Source organism: Cervus canadensis, chromosome 4 (genome assembly GCF_019320065.1).
Source record: "Cervus canadensis isolate Bull #8, Minnesota chromosome 4, ASM1932006v1, whole genome shotgun sequence".
NCBI lineage: Eukaryota > Metazoa > Chordata > Mammalia > Artiodactyla > Cervidae > Cervus > Cervus canadensis.
Genome location: NC_057389.1, coordinates 999747 through 1013597, shown reverse-complemented (window position 1 = coordinate 1013597; position 13851 = coordinate 999747). Strand labels below are relative to the sequence as shown.

At 40.6% G+C, this 13851-nt stretch overlaps 1 protein-coding gene across 1 annotated transcript in view; it reads left to right on the top strand.

The window, feature by feature from the left end:
• The window catches only part of CAMK4 (calcium/calmodulin dependent protein kinase IV), a 246675-nt gene that overhangs the window by 167297 nt on the left and 65527 nt on the right, over positions 1 to 13851 (top strand). The window contains exon 5 of the mRNA XM_043464487.1: positions 4377 to 4449. Coding sequence (XP_043320422.1) covers positions 4377 to 4449 — 73 coding nt within the window. The remainder of the gene's footprint in view (positions 1 to 4376; positions 4450 to 13851) is intronic.

The window sequence follows — 13851 nt, the reverse complement described above, 5'->3', positions numbered from 1 at the left end:
TCCTGCTTGATCATTGTGTATGATTCTTTTAATATATTGTTGAGTTAGGTTTACTAATATTTTGTTGACAATTTTTCTGTCTACATTAATCAGACATTGGCCTATAATTTTCTTTTTTTGTGTTATCTTTGTCTGGTTTTGGTAAGAGGGTTATGGTAGCCTCTTAGAATATGTTTTAAATTTTTCCCTCCTCTTACATTTTTTGGAATAGTTTGAGAAGGATAGATATTAATTCTCTTTTATGTGTTTGCTAGAATTACCCTATGAAGCCTTCTCCCCCATGGACTTAAGTTTTCTGGGAGTTTTTTTTATTTACAAATTCAATTTTAATACTACTGAGTCATCTGTTCAGATTGTCTATTTCATTCTGATTTAGTCTTGAAGGGTTTGTTTTTGATTTAGTTTTGACGGTTTGTTTCTAGAAAATTTTCCATTTCTTCTAGGTTGTCCAAGTTGTTGGCATATAACTGTTCATGGTATTCTTTTTCTTTTTTTTGTATCTGTGTGGTATTTGCTGCTATTTCTCCTCTTTCATTCCTTATTTTGTTTATTTGAGCCCATAAAGAAGAAAAACTCTTCAGTTCAGTTCAGTCGCTCAGTCGTGTGTGACTCTTTGCAACCCCGTGAATCACAGCATGCCAGGCCTCCCTGTCCATCACCAACTCCCAGAGTTTACTCAAACTCATGCCCATCGAGTCGATGATGCCATGCAGCCATCTCATCCTCTGTCGTCCCCTTCTCTTCCTGCCCCCAATACTTCCCAGCATCAGGGTCTTTTCCAATGAGTCAACTCTTCGCATGAGGTGGCCAAAGTACTGGAGTTTCAGCTTCAGCATCAGTCCTTCCAATGAACACCCAACACTAATCTCCTTTAGGATGGACTGGTTGGATCTCCTCGCAGTCCAAGGGACTCTCAAGAGTCTTCTCCAACACCACAGTTCAAGAGCATCAATTTTTCGGCGCTCAGCTTTCTTCACAGTCCAAATCTCACATCCATACATGACCATTGGAAAAACCATAGCCTTGACCAGACAGACCTTTGTTGGCAAAGTAATGTCTCTGCTTTTTAATGTGCTATCTAGGTTGGTCATAACTTTCCTTCCAAGGAGTAAGCGTCTTTTAATTTCATGGCTGCAGTCACCATCCAGAGTGATTTTGGAGCCCCCAAAAATGAAGTCTGACACTGTTTCCACTGTCTCCCCATCTATTTGCCATGAAGTGACGGGATCAGATGCCATGATCTTAGTTTTCTGAATGTTAAGCTTTAAGCCAACTTTTTCACTCTCCTCTTTCACGTTCATCAAGAGGCTTTTTAGTTCCTGTTCACTCTCTGCCATAAGGGTGGTGTCATCTGCATATCTGAGGTTATTAATATTTCTTCTGGCAATCTTGATTCCAACTTGTGCTTTGTCCAGCCCAGTGTTTCTCATGATGTACTCTGCATATAAGTTAAATAAGCATGGTGATGATATACAGCCTTGACATACTCCTTCTCCTTTTCCTATTTGGAACCAGTCTGTTGTTCCATGTCCAGTTTTAACTGTTGCTTCCTGACCTGCATACAGGTTTCTCAAGAGGCAGGTCAGGTGGTCTGGTATTCCCATCTCTTTCAGAATTTTCCACAGTTTATTGTGATCCACACAGTCGAAGGCTTTTGCATAGTCAATAAAGCAGAAATAGATGTTTTTCTGGAACTCTCTTGCTTTTTCAATGATCCAGTGGATATTGGCAATTTGATCTCTGGTTCCTCGGCCTTGTCTAAAACCAGTTTGAACATCTGGAAGTTCACAATTCACATATTGCTGAAGCCTGGCTTGGAGAATTTTGAGCATTACTTTACTAGCGTGTGAGATGAGTGCAATTGTGCAGTAGTTTGAGCGTTCTTTGGCATTGCCTTTCTTAGGGATTGGAATGAAAACTGACCTTTTCCAGTCCTGTGGCCACTGCTGAGTTTTCCAAATTTGCTAGCATATTGAGTGCAGCACTTTAGCAGCATCATCTTTCAGGATTTGAAATAGCTCAACTAGAATTCCATCACCTCCACTAACTTTGTTCATAGTGATGCTTGCTAAGGCCCACTTGACTTCACATTCCAGGATGTCTGGCTCTAGGTCAGTGATCACACCATTGTGATTGTCTGGCTCATGAAGATCTTCTTTGTACAGTTCTTCTGTGTATTCTTGCCACCTCTTCTTAATATCTTCTGCTTCTGTTAGGTCCATACCATTTTGGTCCTTTATCGAACCCATCTTTGCCTGAAATGTTCCCTTGATATCTCTGATTTTCTTGAAGAGATCTGTAGTCTTTCCCATTCTGTTGTTTTCCTCTATTTCTTTGCATTGATTGCTGAGGAAGGCTTTCTTATCTCTCCTGGCTATTCTTTGGAACTCTGCATTCAAATGGGAATATCTTTCCTTTTTCCCTTTGCTTTTTGCTTCTCTTCTTTTCACAGCTATTTGTAAGACCTCCTCAGACAACCATTTTGCCTTTTTGCATTTCTTTTCCATGGGGATGGTCTTGATCCCTGTCTCCTGTACAATGTCATGAACCTCTGTCCATAGTTCATCAGGCTCTCTGTCTATCAGATCTAGTCCCTTAAATGTATTTCCTACTTCCACTGTATAGTCATCAGGGATTTGATTTAGGTCATACCTGAATGGTCTAGTGGCTTTCCCTACTTTATTCAGTTTAAGTCTAAATTTGGCAATAAGGGGTTCATGATCTGAGCCACAGTCAGCTCCTGGTCTTGTTTTTGCTGACTGTATAGAGCTTCTCCATCTTTGGCTGCAAAGAATATAATCAATCTGATTTCGGTGGTGACCATCTGGTGATGTGCATGTGTTGAGTCTTCTCTTTGTTGTTGGAAGAGGGTGTTTGCTATGACCAGTCCGTTCTCTTGGCAAAACTCTATTAGCCTTTGCCCTGCTTCATTCTGTACTCAAGGCCAAATTTGCCTGTTACTCCAAGTGTTTTTTGACTTCCTACTTTTGCATTCCAGTCCCCTATGCTGGAAAGGACATCCTTTTTGGGTGTTAGTTCTAAAAGGTCTTGTAGGTCTTCATAGAACCGTTCAACTTCAGCTTCTTCAGCGTTACTGGTTGGGGCACAGGCTTGGATTACTGTGATACTGAATGGTTTGCCTTGGAAACGAACAGAGATCATTCTATTGTTTTTGAGATTGCATCCAAGTACTGCATTTCGGACTCTCTTTTTGACCATGGTGACTACTCCATTTCTTCTAAGGGATTCCTGCCCACAGTAGTAGATATAATGGTCATCTGAGTTAAATTCACCCATTCCAGTCCATGTTAGTTCGATGATTCCTAGAATGTTGACATTCACTCTTGCCATCTCCTGTTTGACCACTTCCAATTTGCCTTGATTCATGGACCAAACATTCCAGGTTCCTATGCGATATTGCTCTTTACAGCATCGGACCTTGCTTCTATAACCAGTCACATCCACAACTGGGTGTTGTTTTTGCTTTGGCTCCATCCCTTCATTCTTTCTGGAGAAAACTCTTATATGTGTGTACTTGCATACCCCAAAGAAGAAATCCAAAGCAATGGAAGAAAATAATTATGAAACATTCTAATTTAGGAAAATTCTTAAAAAAAAGAAAAGACTTTAATTTCAAAGGAAAATGTCTGTCCAAAGTCTATGCAAAAGGAGCGAGTCATTTATTTGGAAAAGAAAAGCAGATGAGAGAGAGTGAGGCTGTGTAAAAGAGGAGCTGCAGATAAAAAGAGAATAAGAGACATATCAGCCAATCAGTTCATAGACTTTATTTTGATACTGATTCAAACAAACTGATTTTGAAAACAATTAGAAAGTTGAAACTGCATATCTGATAATATTAAGGAATTGTCATTTATAGATATGATAATGGAATTGTAGTTGTGATTTTAAGAAATCCTTTATTTTTAGAGATACCTCCTTAAATATTTACGAATGAAATTATATGATGTCTGATATTTGCTTTAAAATAATAGAGGAGGAGGGAAAGTAATTGGATAGATCAAGCAACATTGGCTATGAATTAATAACTGCTGAAGCAGTGTGACAATTAAATGAGATGGTTCATGATATATTGTCTACTTGTTATAGGTTTAAAATTATTTGCAACACAAAATTTGACAAGAATTTTTTGTCCCCAACAGGATGGATACTCCAAGCCTAGGCAAAATAAATGTCTTCCATTTTCCTAAATAAACCTAAAGACTTCTAGATTGGCAACTTATGGAAATCTTTCCCCTCATGTTACGGTAGCCTGCTGCAATTCTTTAGATAAATCTTCTTTAACGTTAATTTAACTTCTTTTAACATCTGCTCAATTGAATGCCTGTGTCTGAGACGCATGTCATGGTTTTTTTCAGGATTGTGGAAAAGGGATATTATAGTGAACGAGATGCCGCAGATGCTGTCAAACAGATCTTGGAGGCAGTCGCTGTGAGTATGAGGAGACAGCGGTCGGGTGACTCTTGGTAATGTCTTCCTTTCACAGAGTCGTCTTTAAGAAGTGTGCTTCAGTGACAAACCATAAAATCCACAGAAAACCTGCATGAAATACTTACTAGAAAATGTTGAACAAATTTCTATTTTCTGTTGATAACTCAGGCTCTGAAAGATGCAGTCCTCATATGTAGTGCCGTAAGTTTGTAAGACTCATTTCCAGTCTGTTTTTATGAGTAAGATCAGACTTTGGTGCCTATGGTTGTTCTTTTCTCTCTGCATTTCTTGAATTTTTCTCTTTATTATTTTTGTTGTTTTGTAAGGAAGTGGGAAAAGGTTCAAAGAGATAAATATAAACCTTAGAGAATAGAGATTGTTGATTTTTCTTTCAAGAAAAGAAATGAGTAACTTAGGAGAATAAATTCTGACAATTTTTTGAAAGGGAGAAGTATGTTAACACTTTAAACTGGAATAAAGCTTTATAAGTTGATGGAAACATGCACCCATATTTACACACACACAAAATGTAATTTTGAGTTCAATTGTATTGAATTAGTAGGGGAATATTTGTCTAGATAAAACAGACTCAACTGGTGAAAATCTTCCCATGTATTTAGTGGTGTCTGGTACATCCTTGAGTATTCTTTCCTGGAAAATCCCATGAATGGAGGAGCCTGGTAGGCTGCAGTCCATGGGGTTGTGAAGAGTCGAACACGACTGAGTGACTTCACTTTCACTTTTCACCTTCATGCACTGGAGAATGAAGTGGCAGCCCACTCAGTGTTCTTGCCTGGAGAATCTCAGGGACGGCGGAGCCTCGCGGGCTGCCATCTCTGGGGTTGCACAGAGTCGCACATGACTGAAGCGACTCAGCAGCAGCAGTACATCCTTGGACACTTTGGTGATCCTTTTATTGAATCTAAAGCCAGAAGAAATTTAAAACAAAAGCTGTATTATTTTACCTACAAAGCTCTGCAGAGCTTCAGTTTAGGAAGCAGGTTACTACACTCAAATCAAACATTCTTTGAGAGAAGTTTTATAAAAATCAAATTTTCTCTGATTGCTGAAAAGAAGGGTTAACTTGGAGAAAAAGTTAAAGTGATTTTCCTTAATGTTTCACAGGTAGAAAGAAGCAATTTAAAAGTTGTGCGAAGTAGCTGACATTTATGAAATAGTTTACTATCAATCAGCTACATGGCTATAGAGAGCTATAAAAAATAAGACAGTTGGGAACTCTAAGTAATCATTGATATATCTCATATTTCTTCTGAATCACACACTTTTAAGACTGTATCTATGCTGGTTTTTGAACCCATAGAAGTTGAAAATGTAAAGGTTCTTGGGAAATATATTGCAAGAACAATTATACCCCTTAGGCGACAAACCTTAAAACCCTTCTCTTCGCCCCTACTTCATCTCACTTCTTGCCCCAAATATTTCACACTATTTGTGTGACTGTAATCTTGCTTCTTCTGCTTTTTTAGCTTTAAACAGCATTTTTAAAAGCTTTTACAGTGAATATGAAAGATGTTTCCCCTTTGGGTTTGAATTCATTCAGTCAGTCTTTAAGTGCAGCCGTTAAGCCTTCTTGAGTACTCAGCCTCTCGAAATAAATTCCAGGTTGTCCCAAGTTAAACAGTCTAGTCAGCCTGGATGTTTGGGAAGGGTCGTCATGTCACCTGTCATAAAGCACAAGGCCAAAGCGTAGAGCCCTCTTTCCTATTTACTTCTAGAGATAACCAGGGAATATTTAATCTCCTCTGGTAGCTGACTGTTTCTGCCACCTCTAGTCCTTTCCTTGTTACCATTGATATCCTACTGTTCCTCTGTTTTCAGAAAAGTCACCATCATTCTCTTTTATCCACCCCTGATGCTGCCTTCTCTCTTTTGCTAACCACAGTTCTCTTGGGCATGTATTAACTTAAAAGCCATGAACTTGGAGCCTGGAGAAACTTGCAATATAGAGTGTACAGTGAATTTAATAAAATAAAAGGAAAAGGTTGAAGAAATATGGAATATGTCTGCTATCTAAAAAAAATAGATTATTTTGTTTGAATTGTTTTAAATATTATAGTGGTAGGCATGAAAAGTTGCAAACAAAGTCATCTAACCCTTTAAGATTATGGGACAAATATGGTATCTGAACATTGAAGAAAGAGAGGAAATGAACATGATTATAAGGATGCAAAACAGGATGAAATAGTGTAAGTTCCTTTTGTTAAATTTTTAAAATCTGTAATCTCCCCTAAAAAAGAAATAAATTTAGCCTGTTAGAATTAAGATAAAGAATTAGCGCTAGATACTGAAGAACTGGAAAGACAAAAGGGGACACTAAGCTGATATGTTGTAGAGGTAGCAGCTTCAAGACGCAGGCTCTTTTTGGACTGGAGGAACCCAATAAAGAGGTTGGATGATTAAAATTTAGAAGTTTAAAGGAGGGGCGCTATAGTCCTGTGTGGAGGCTTACTGCCTGGCTGGGCTGGGGTCTTGTTTCTGAGCTCAGAGGAGCTGCCCATGAAGCTGCCCCTCAGACATTTGAGAAGAGTGTTCTAACCAACCAGTGCGGGTGTCACTGCAGAGGGGCCCAGGATTGGTTCTGCGAGTGCTGGACAAACTGGAAACAATGGCTGCTGTCCAAAGGATCTGCCCCTGCAAGGGATGAAGTGTTTCAGAAGTGCACGGGGCAGCCTCAGAAAGGGAGCAAGTGCCTTCGTCCTCGTCCCGCCTCCGCCGTCTCCCTGGTGCCCCTAACTCAGAGTCACACGGAGACCAGCAAGGAGGAGTGTGGCTGTAACTCAGTCCAGCTGCACAAAGGACTGTAAAAGGCAAAGTTGAGAGACAATACCTTAATCAATGGTACCGTAAGTTATTTAAAAACAAAAATTAATTCTCAAAATTTCTGTCTCTATTCATGCTGCTGCTGCTAAGTCACTTCAGTCATGTCTGACTCTGTGTGACCCCGTAGACGTCAGCCCACCAGGCTCCCCCGTCTCTGGGATTCTGCAGGCAAGAACACTGGAGTGGGTTGCCATTTCCTTCTCCAATGAGTGAAAGTGAAAAGTGAAAGTGAACTCACTTAGTCCTGTCCGACTCTTCGCGACTCCATGGACTGCAGCCTACCAGGCTCCTCCATCCACTGGTTTTTCCAGGCAAGAGTACTGGAGTGGGGTGCCATTGCCTTCTCCGTCTCTATTCATAGACTCTATTCATAGACTCTTTAAAGTTTTCATAGTCTTTACTAATGTGTGTGAAATGGTTCTAGAGGTCAATGAAATAAAAACAAACGCAGCAGCATTAAAAACTTACTATCTGTGTTTATAAAGGGCAATATATATGTTATTCAACTTTACATTGTTTGACACGTTTAAGCCTTCTTCCATCCAACCTCTAATTCCTTGTTGACAGAACCAGTCTACTTTTATAAAGATGGAAAGGGCTAGAACCTCTCTCCTCATCCTCCCTTGCTGCCAAGGGCATATGACCCAATCCTCACCAGTGGGTTCTGAGGGGCCATCTATTCATGAACTATTGGAAAAGTTTCCCTTTAATAAAAGGAGAACCAAGGGCAAAAAGGTCTTTTCTCCTCTTTACTGTCATCTTGGAGTCTATCTATGATGCTGGGAACTGCTTTTGCTGTCTTGTAATTATGAAGAGAAACATAACTATGATGAAGAAGGCAGAGAATTCATTTGGAATTCTCCTGTTTGGTACCTCTCAGTATTTCTGCCACTTTAAGTTGTATGTCTTGTTACTTGAAGTAAAAGATACTGAACTTACTCTTAAATAAACTTTTGAGTTTATACTAATAATGGTAATGTGTCAGAGCAAATTGCATAATTTTCCATCCATCTAAACGTGACATGAAGGGCATACTCCTAGACAAAAAGATTCTGGTGCCGCACTTTTCTAAAACTGAATTCCACTGAATGTCAAACACACAGCCACATGCTGTGTCTGTGTGTGCTCAGTCGCTCAGTTGTGTCTGACTCTGTGGGACCCTGTGGACTGCAGCCCACCAGGCTCCTCTGTCCATGGGATTTCCCAGGCAAGGATACTGGAGCGGGTTGCCATTTCCTTCTCCAGGGGATCTTCCTGACCCAGGGATCGAACCTGCATTTCTTGCATCTCTTGCATCGGCAGGCAGATTTTTTACCACTGCACCACAGCAAGCCCCCCACATACTGATAAATCAGGATTAAGTATGATTCAAAGGGACAGTGAGGTTTAAGATTGCTAACAATAAACTCGTTTCTGGCACTTGTTCTTGTGAATGTTGTTCCTGCTTGCATCCACTTATTGTCGATAAAAAGATTCTTCTGAGGAGTTCATAAGCATTGACAGACTAGAACAGCAAATGTGGGTGGTTTTGTTGTTTGAGTTTGTCAGTTCCTGTGATATTTTATTTTTTTCTGGGGAGATTTTGTTTCTTATTACTTCCATTTGAGCATTGATCTCTGGAGGATCGATTTTTGTGCAAGGCTCAAGGCATTAAAATATTATAATGAGAATTTTACTGGTAAAAAGTAAATGTAGTTTCTAATAATTGAGAGATTATATTCATCAGAGAAGAAATAACATACAGTTCTGTTAATGTTCTAATATATTTTATTTATAAACATAGGATAAAATAGATCAGTGGCTCAGGCATAGCATAGACATTTTATCAGAGAAAAATTGGAGCAAAAAAAAATCTACATTCTGAAAATTATAGCTCAGTATTAAGAAATTGGAGATCTAAAAATAATGCCTGGGAAGGAGGTATTTTTCTCTAGTGTATGGAATGTTTCTGTACATCATTATTGGCAAAGATAATAATATCAAAAGTTTATCAAATTCTGAGTGGCCTTCTCTCTTTTGATTACCACGTGAATCACAATAAATTCTGAAGTACATGTCTAGGAATTTTCCAATTTCTATATATATAAAACATCATGTCAATTGTTACATTCTAAATGACTTGGTGCTTCTGTAAATGTTGAGTGATGTCAGTAATTCAGTTCAACCATTAGCTAATTCTCTGGTATGTGCCAAAATCTTGGATATAAAGATTACGAAGTTCACTAGTTTATAGAGCATATAGACACATTGGCACATAGCTGTAAGAATATATATGTGTACCAGTTGATGCATTTTGCAAATTCAAAGACATTACTAAAGGCAAAGCTATTCATAACATCTAGAGAGAAACTGAATCAGGAAAATCTTGCCAGAGGAAGTTATGTCTGTGTTGGGTTTTAAAAGAAAAAGATTTTTGTTTGGTAGGCAACCAGTATGAAAAAAAAGGGAATTTCAGGAATATTCCTTTTCTCCAGTGTTCCTTTTCTCTTGATCTATTGTTCTAGATCATAATAGACCGAAGGTATAGAGGCATGAACTGCTGGTCTTTGGATATTGCTAAACAGTAAAGCACACTTGAGAACCAGGGCTTGAGTGAGAGGCGTGCGTCACTTGTGAAAGAGGGTCCGTGTTTCTGCGGGTGAGCAGACCCTGAGGGACTCTGACTGCAGGACAGCCCTCCTCGTGGTGGCCTGACGTCCAGGAGCGGGGAGGCCAGTGGAGCAGTTGCGGAGCTGTCCAGCAAGAAACGAAAATCATCTGAAGCGGCATGGTTTGTGATGTTGTGAATGAAACATGCTAACAGCCAAGCCGATGCAGACGGCCCTTGGACTGCGGCTGTCAGCGTTTGTTAGTGTGTGCGGCCTTGGAGAGGATGAGCAGCGAGCGGAGTGGGGAGCTGCGGGGCCGAGGGCGCGCCGGCTGAGCGCCCCGGGGACGGCCGCTCCCCCGCGCCGCGGCTCTCTCCGCTCCCCTCCGCCGCCTGCTCTCCGAGGCGTCACTGCCTTCTCTCCGTCCGGTTGCGTAGTTTCTCTAGTGACTTTTTTCCTTCAATTTCTGTTTCCTTCTCCTACATATTTTTTCCTTTTGTACTCTTCTTTTGCCTCTCCTCTAGCTGAAAACAAATGATGAATAAGACAACAGCAAAAATACAAAGCGTTTTAAGAGACCAACCAAAGCCTCTAGCTCACGATGAGCATGCGCTGTTGGTCCTGAGGAGAGCTTAGAAAGCAAGCATGAGACAAAGTCCCTGTGTTTGAGAAGATTTAACAGGAAAAAGAGGATAAAAATAACATCTAAGTTACCTTCCTTTGGAGGAAATACCTCAGAATTGAGATGAATGTCTTCCCTATTGCAGAAGCCTATTGAAGGATTACGGACATGAGATTACTGAGTAGACATGACCTGATTCTTACTTAATGTCCTTGCATTGCAATCTTTAGAAGTTCATTCACAACTGTTGTCAGATTTCAGTTGCTAAAGGAATGAGAGCCACAGAATCCCTGACTGTGGAGCAGCAGAACCGAATAACCTCAAGAAAGAACAGGAAAGATTTTTCTAGTTAATAGTTGCAGTATTTTTTTAAAGTATAAAAAAGGAAAATGTAGTCATAAGAGGACTACCCAGAACGTCCTTATGCGGTGGGAACGGCACAAAGGCACGCGTTGTTTCTGTTTATATAGATGATCTACAAAGATTAATGTAAATAAAGAGAAATAAAAAAAAGATGGGGATTTCACCTATAAGGGAATATGGTTTTAAGTGAGGTAATACGTTTTAATTCTATTTAAAAATGCTTATTCCAAGCAGGTGTGCATCGGCTAGGAGAGGAAGGATATTATCATATTATCATGATTCCTTTTCTGTTTTAAACAAGCCTTACTTTAACTGGCAATTTGGCCTATTTTCTGTCCCTGTCATACCATATTGCACATCTGTGTATTCTGTTCTTCTGACCCTCAATGCTCTGCAAAGCTGGAATTCAGAAAAAGCTGAGCAAAGGATTCTACACTCACAATGGGGTCTCTTCTTTCTGTTGATACAGTTTATGTGTGACAGCCTCTTGTATGGGCTGCGAGGGAATGGCTCCCAGCTGGAAATATTCCTTTGACAGCGATCCCCTTTTAAGGAAGAATGACTGAGTGGGAAGCATCAAAGTATTGTGGTTTGGAGGTGAACAGCGATCCTGCTTTGCGAGTGTGCTTCTGTGCAAGGACTGTAGGGTCACCAGGTTAGACTCAGCCGACACTGTCCGTGTTGTCTTCCGTGGATGACCTACTGAAGCATGGGGACGGGACCATGAGGTTTACTTCCATGCTCTCCGGTAGTGGTCGTCTGCCCCAAAGCTGAAGCATTCTCTGTCTTGAGAAAATGAAGTCTTCTGAATTAAATGGATCAGTGTGAATCTTCTACATTTGATGTCTTTGACCCTTTTGTTGTTGTTGTTCAGTCGCTCAGTCGTGTCCGACTCTGCGACCCCATGGACCGCAGCACGCCAGGCCTCCCTGTCCATCACCAACTCCCGCAGTTTACTCAAACTCATGTCCATCGAGTCGATGATGCCATCCAGCCATCTCATCCTCTGTCGTCCCCTTCTCCTCCTGCCCTCAGTCTTTCCCAGCATCAGGGTCTTTTCAAATGAGTCGGCTCGTCACATCAGATGGCCAAAGTATTGGAGTTTCAGCTTCAGCATCAGTCCTTCCAATGAATATTCAGGACCAATTCTTTTTAAGATTGACTGGATTGATCTCCTTGCAGTCCAAGGGACTCTCAAGAGTTTTCTCCAACACCACAGTTCAAAACCATCAATTCTTCAGCTCTCAGCTTTCTTTATAGTCCAACTCTCACATCCATACATGACTACTGGAAAGACCTCAGCTTTCACTAGACGGACCTTTGTCAGCAAAGTAGCATCTCTGCTTTTCAATACCCTGTCTAGGTTTGTCATAGCTTTTCTTCCAAGGAGTAAGCAACTTTTAATTCCGTGGCTGCAGTAAAAAAAAAAACAAAATTATTTTGGGAGCAGTTAATTCAGAAATATTGTGGGAAAAAATGAATAATTCTCTGGAAGAGTAAGGTAGAATACTTTTTAAAAAATTTCTGGTTCAGAAGACGCACTTTCAGGCAATATTACAATAATAGTCTTGTTAACTTCATTCCTTGAACATGGGATTTTGATTTTAGTATTATTAAATAATTGAAAAACAAATTCTGAAAATGTTTTACAATGTATTTTGCCTGCCTCATAAATGAGAAGTGTATAATTCAATGGAAGATGTCAAATTAACCAACAGGCAAGGGCCTAGTTCGTAGCCTATAGATTGCACCAGTCATGGAAACAGAACTTTACTTGATGTCTTGTCTTTGGTCCAATCTCGAGTGTGTAGCTTCTGAACAAGGAGCTCACAAAAATCCAGCTTACTCACTCTGGCTAAGACTGAGAGTTTCTCAACAGAAGAAACAGGAACACTAGTTTCATTTGGGTAGGGCAATTCTTTGTAGGTATTTCGAATCAATGGCTTTGTTAACTTGTTCAGGGTACTATAACAGAATACCACAGATTGGAAGGCTTAAAGAAAAAACATTTATTCTCTCAGTTCTGCTGCTGCTGCTAAGTCACTTCAGTCGTGTCCGTCTCTGCAACCCCACAGATGTCAGCCCACCAGGCTCCTCCGTCCATGGGATTTTCCAGGCAAGAGTACCAGAGTGGGGTGCTGTTGCCACTGCCACAGTTCTGGATGTCCCAAATAGGATGCCAGCTTGGTCCAGTTCTCCGTGCGGGCTTGTCCTGGTTTACTGACTGCAGTCTTCCTGCTCTGTCCTCACTGGGGGAGAGCAAGTCTCGTCTTCCCATCATCTCCTGAGAGCCCTGATCCCATCACAGGAATTCTACCCTCCAAACCTCATCTAAACTTACCTCCAAACTTACCTCCAAAAGCTTCAGCTCCAGATGACATCCCACTGGGGATTCTGGCTTCAACATATGAATTCTGGGGGGACACAAATATTCAGTTCCAAGGAGCAAGCGTCTGTTAATTCCATGGCTGCAGTCACCATCCGCAGTGATTTTGGAGGCCCAGAAAAGGTCTGTCACTGTTTCCACTGTTTCTCCTTCTATTTGCCATAAAGGGCTGGGGCTGGATGCCATGATCTTCATTTTTTGAATGTTGAGTTTTAAGCCAGCTTTTTCACTCTCCTCTTTCACCTTCATCAAGAGGCTCTTTAGTTCCTCTTCACTTTCTGCCATTAGGGTGGTACCATCTGCATATCTGAGGTTATTGATATTTCTTCTGGCAACCTTGATTCCAGTTTGCCAGCCTCGCATTTCACATGATGTATTCTGCATGTAAGTTAAATAAGCAGAGTGACAATATACAGCTTTGATGTACCGCTTTCCCAATTTTGAACCAGTCCTTTGTTCCATGTAAGGTTCTAACTATTGCTTCTTGACCTGCATACAGGTTTCTCAGGAGACAGGTAAGGTGGTCTAATATTCCCATCTCTTTAACAATGCTCCGCAGTTTGCTCTGATCCACAAAGTCAAAGGCTTCAGTATAGTCAAGA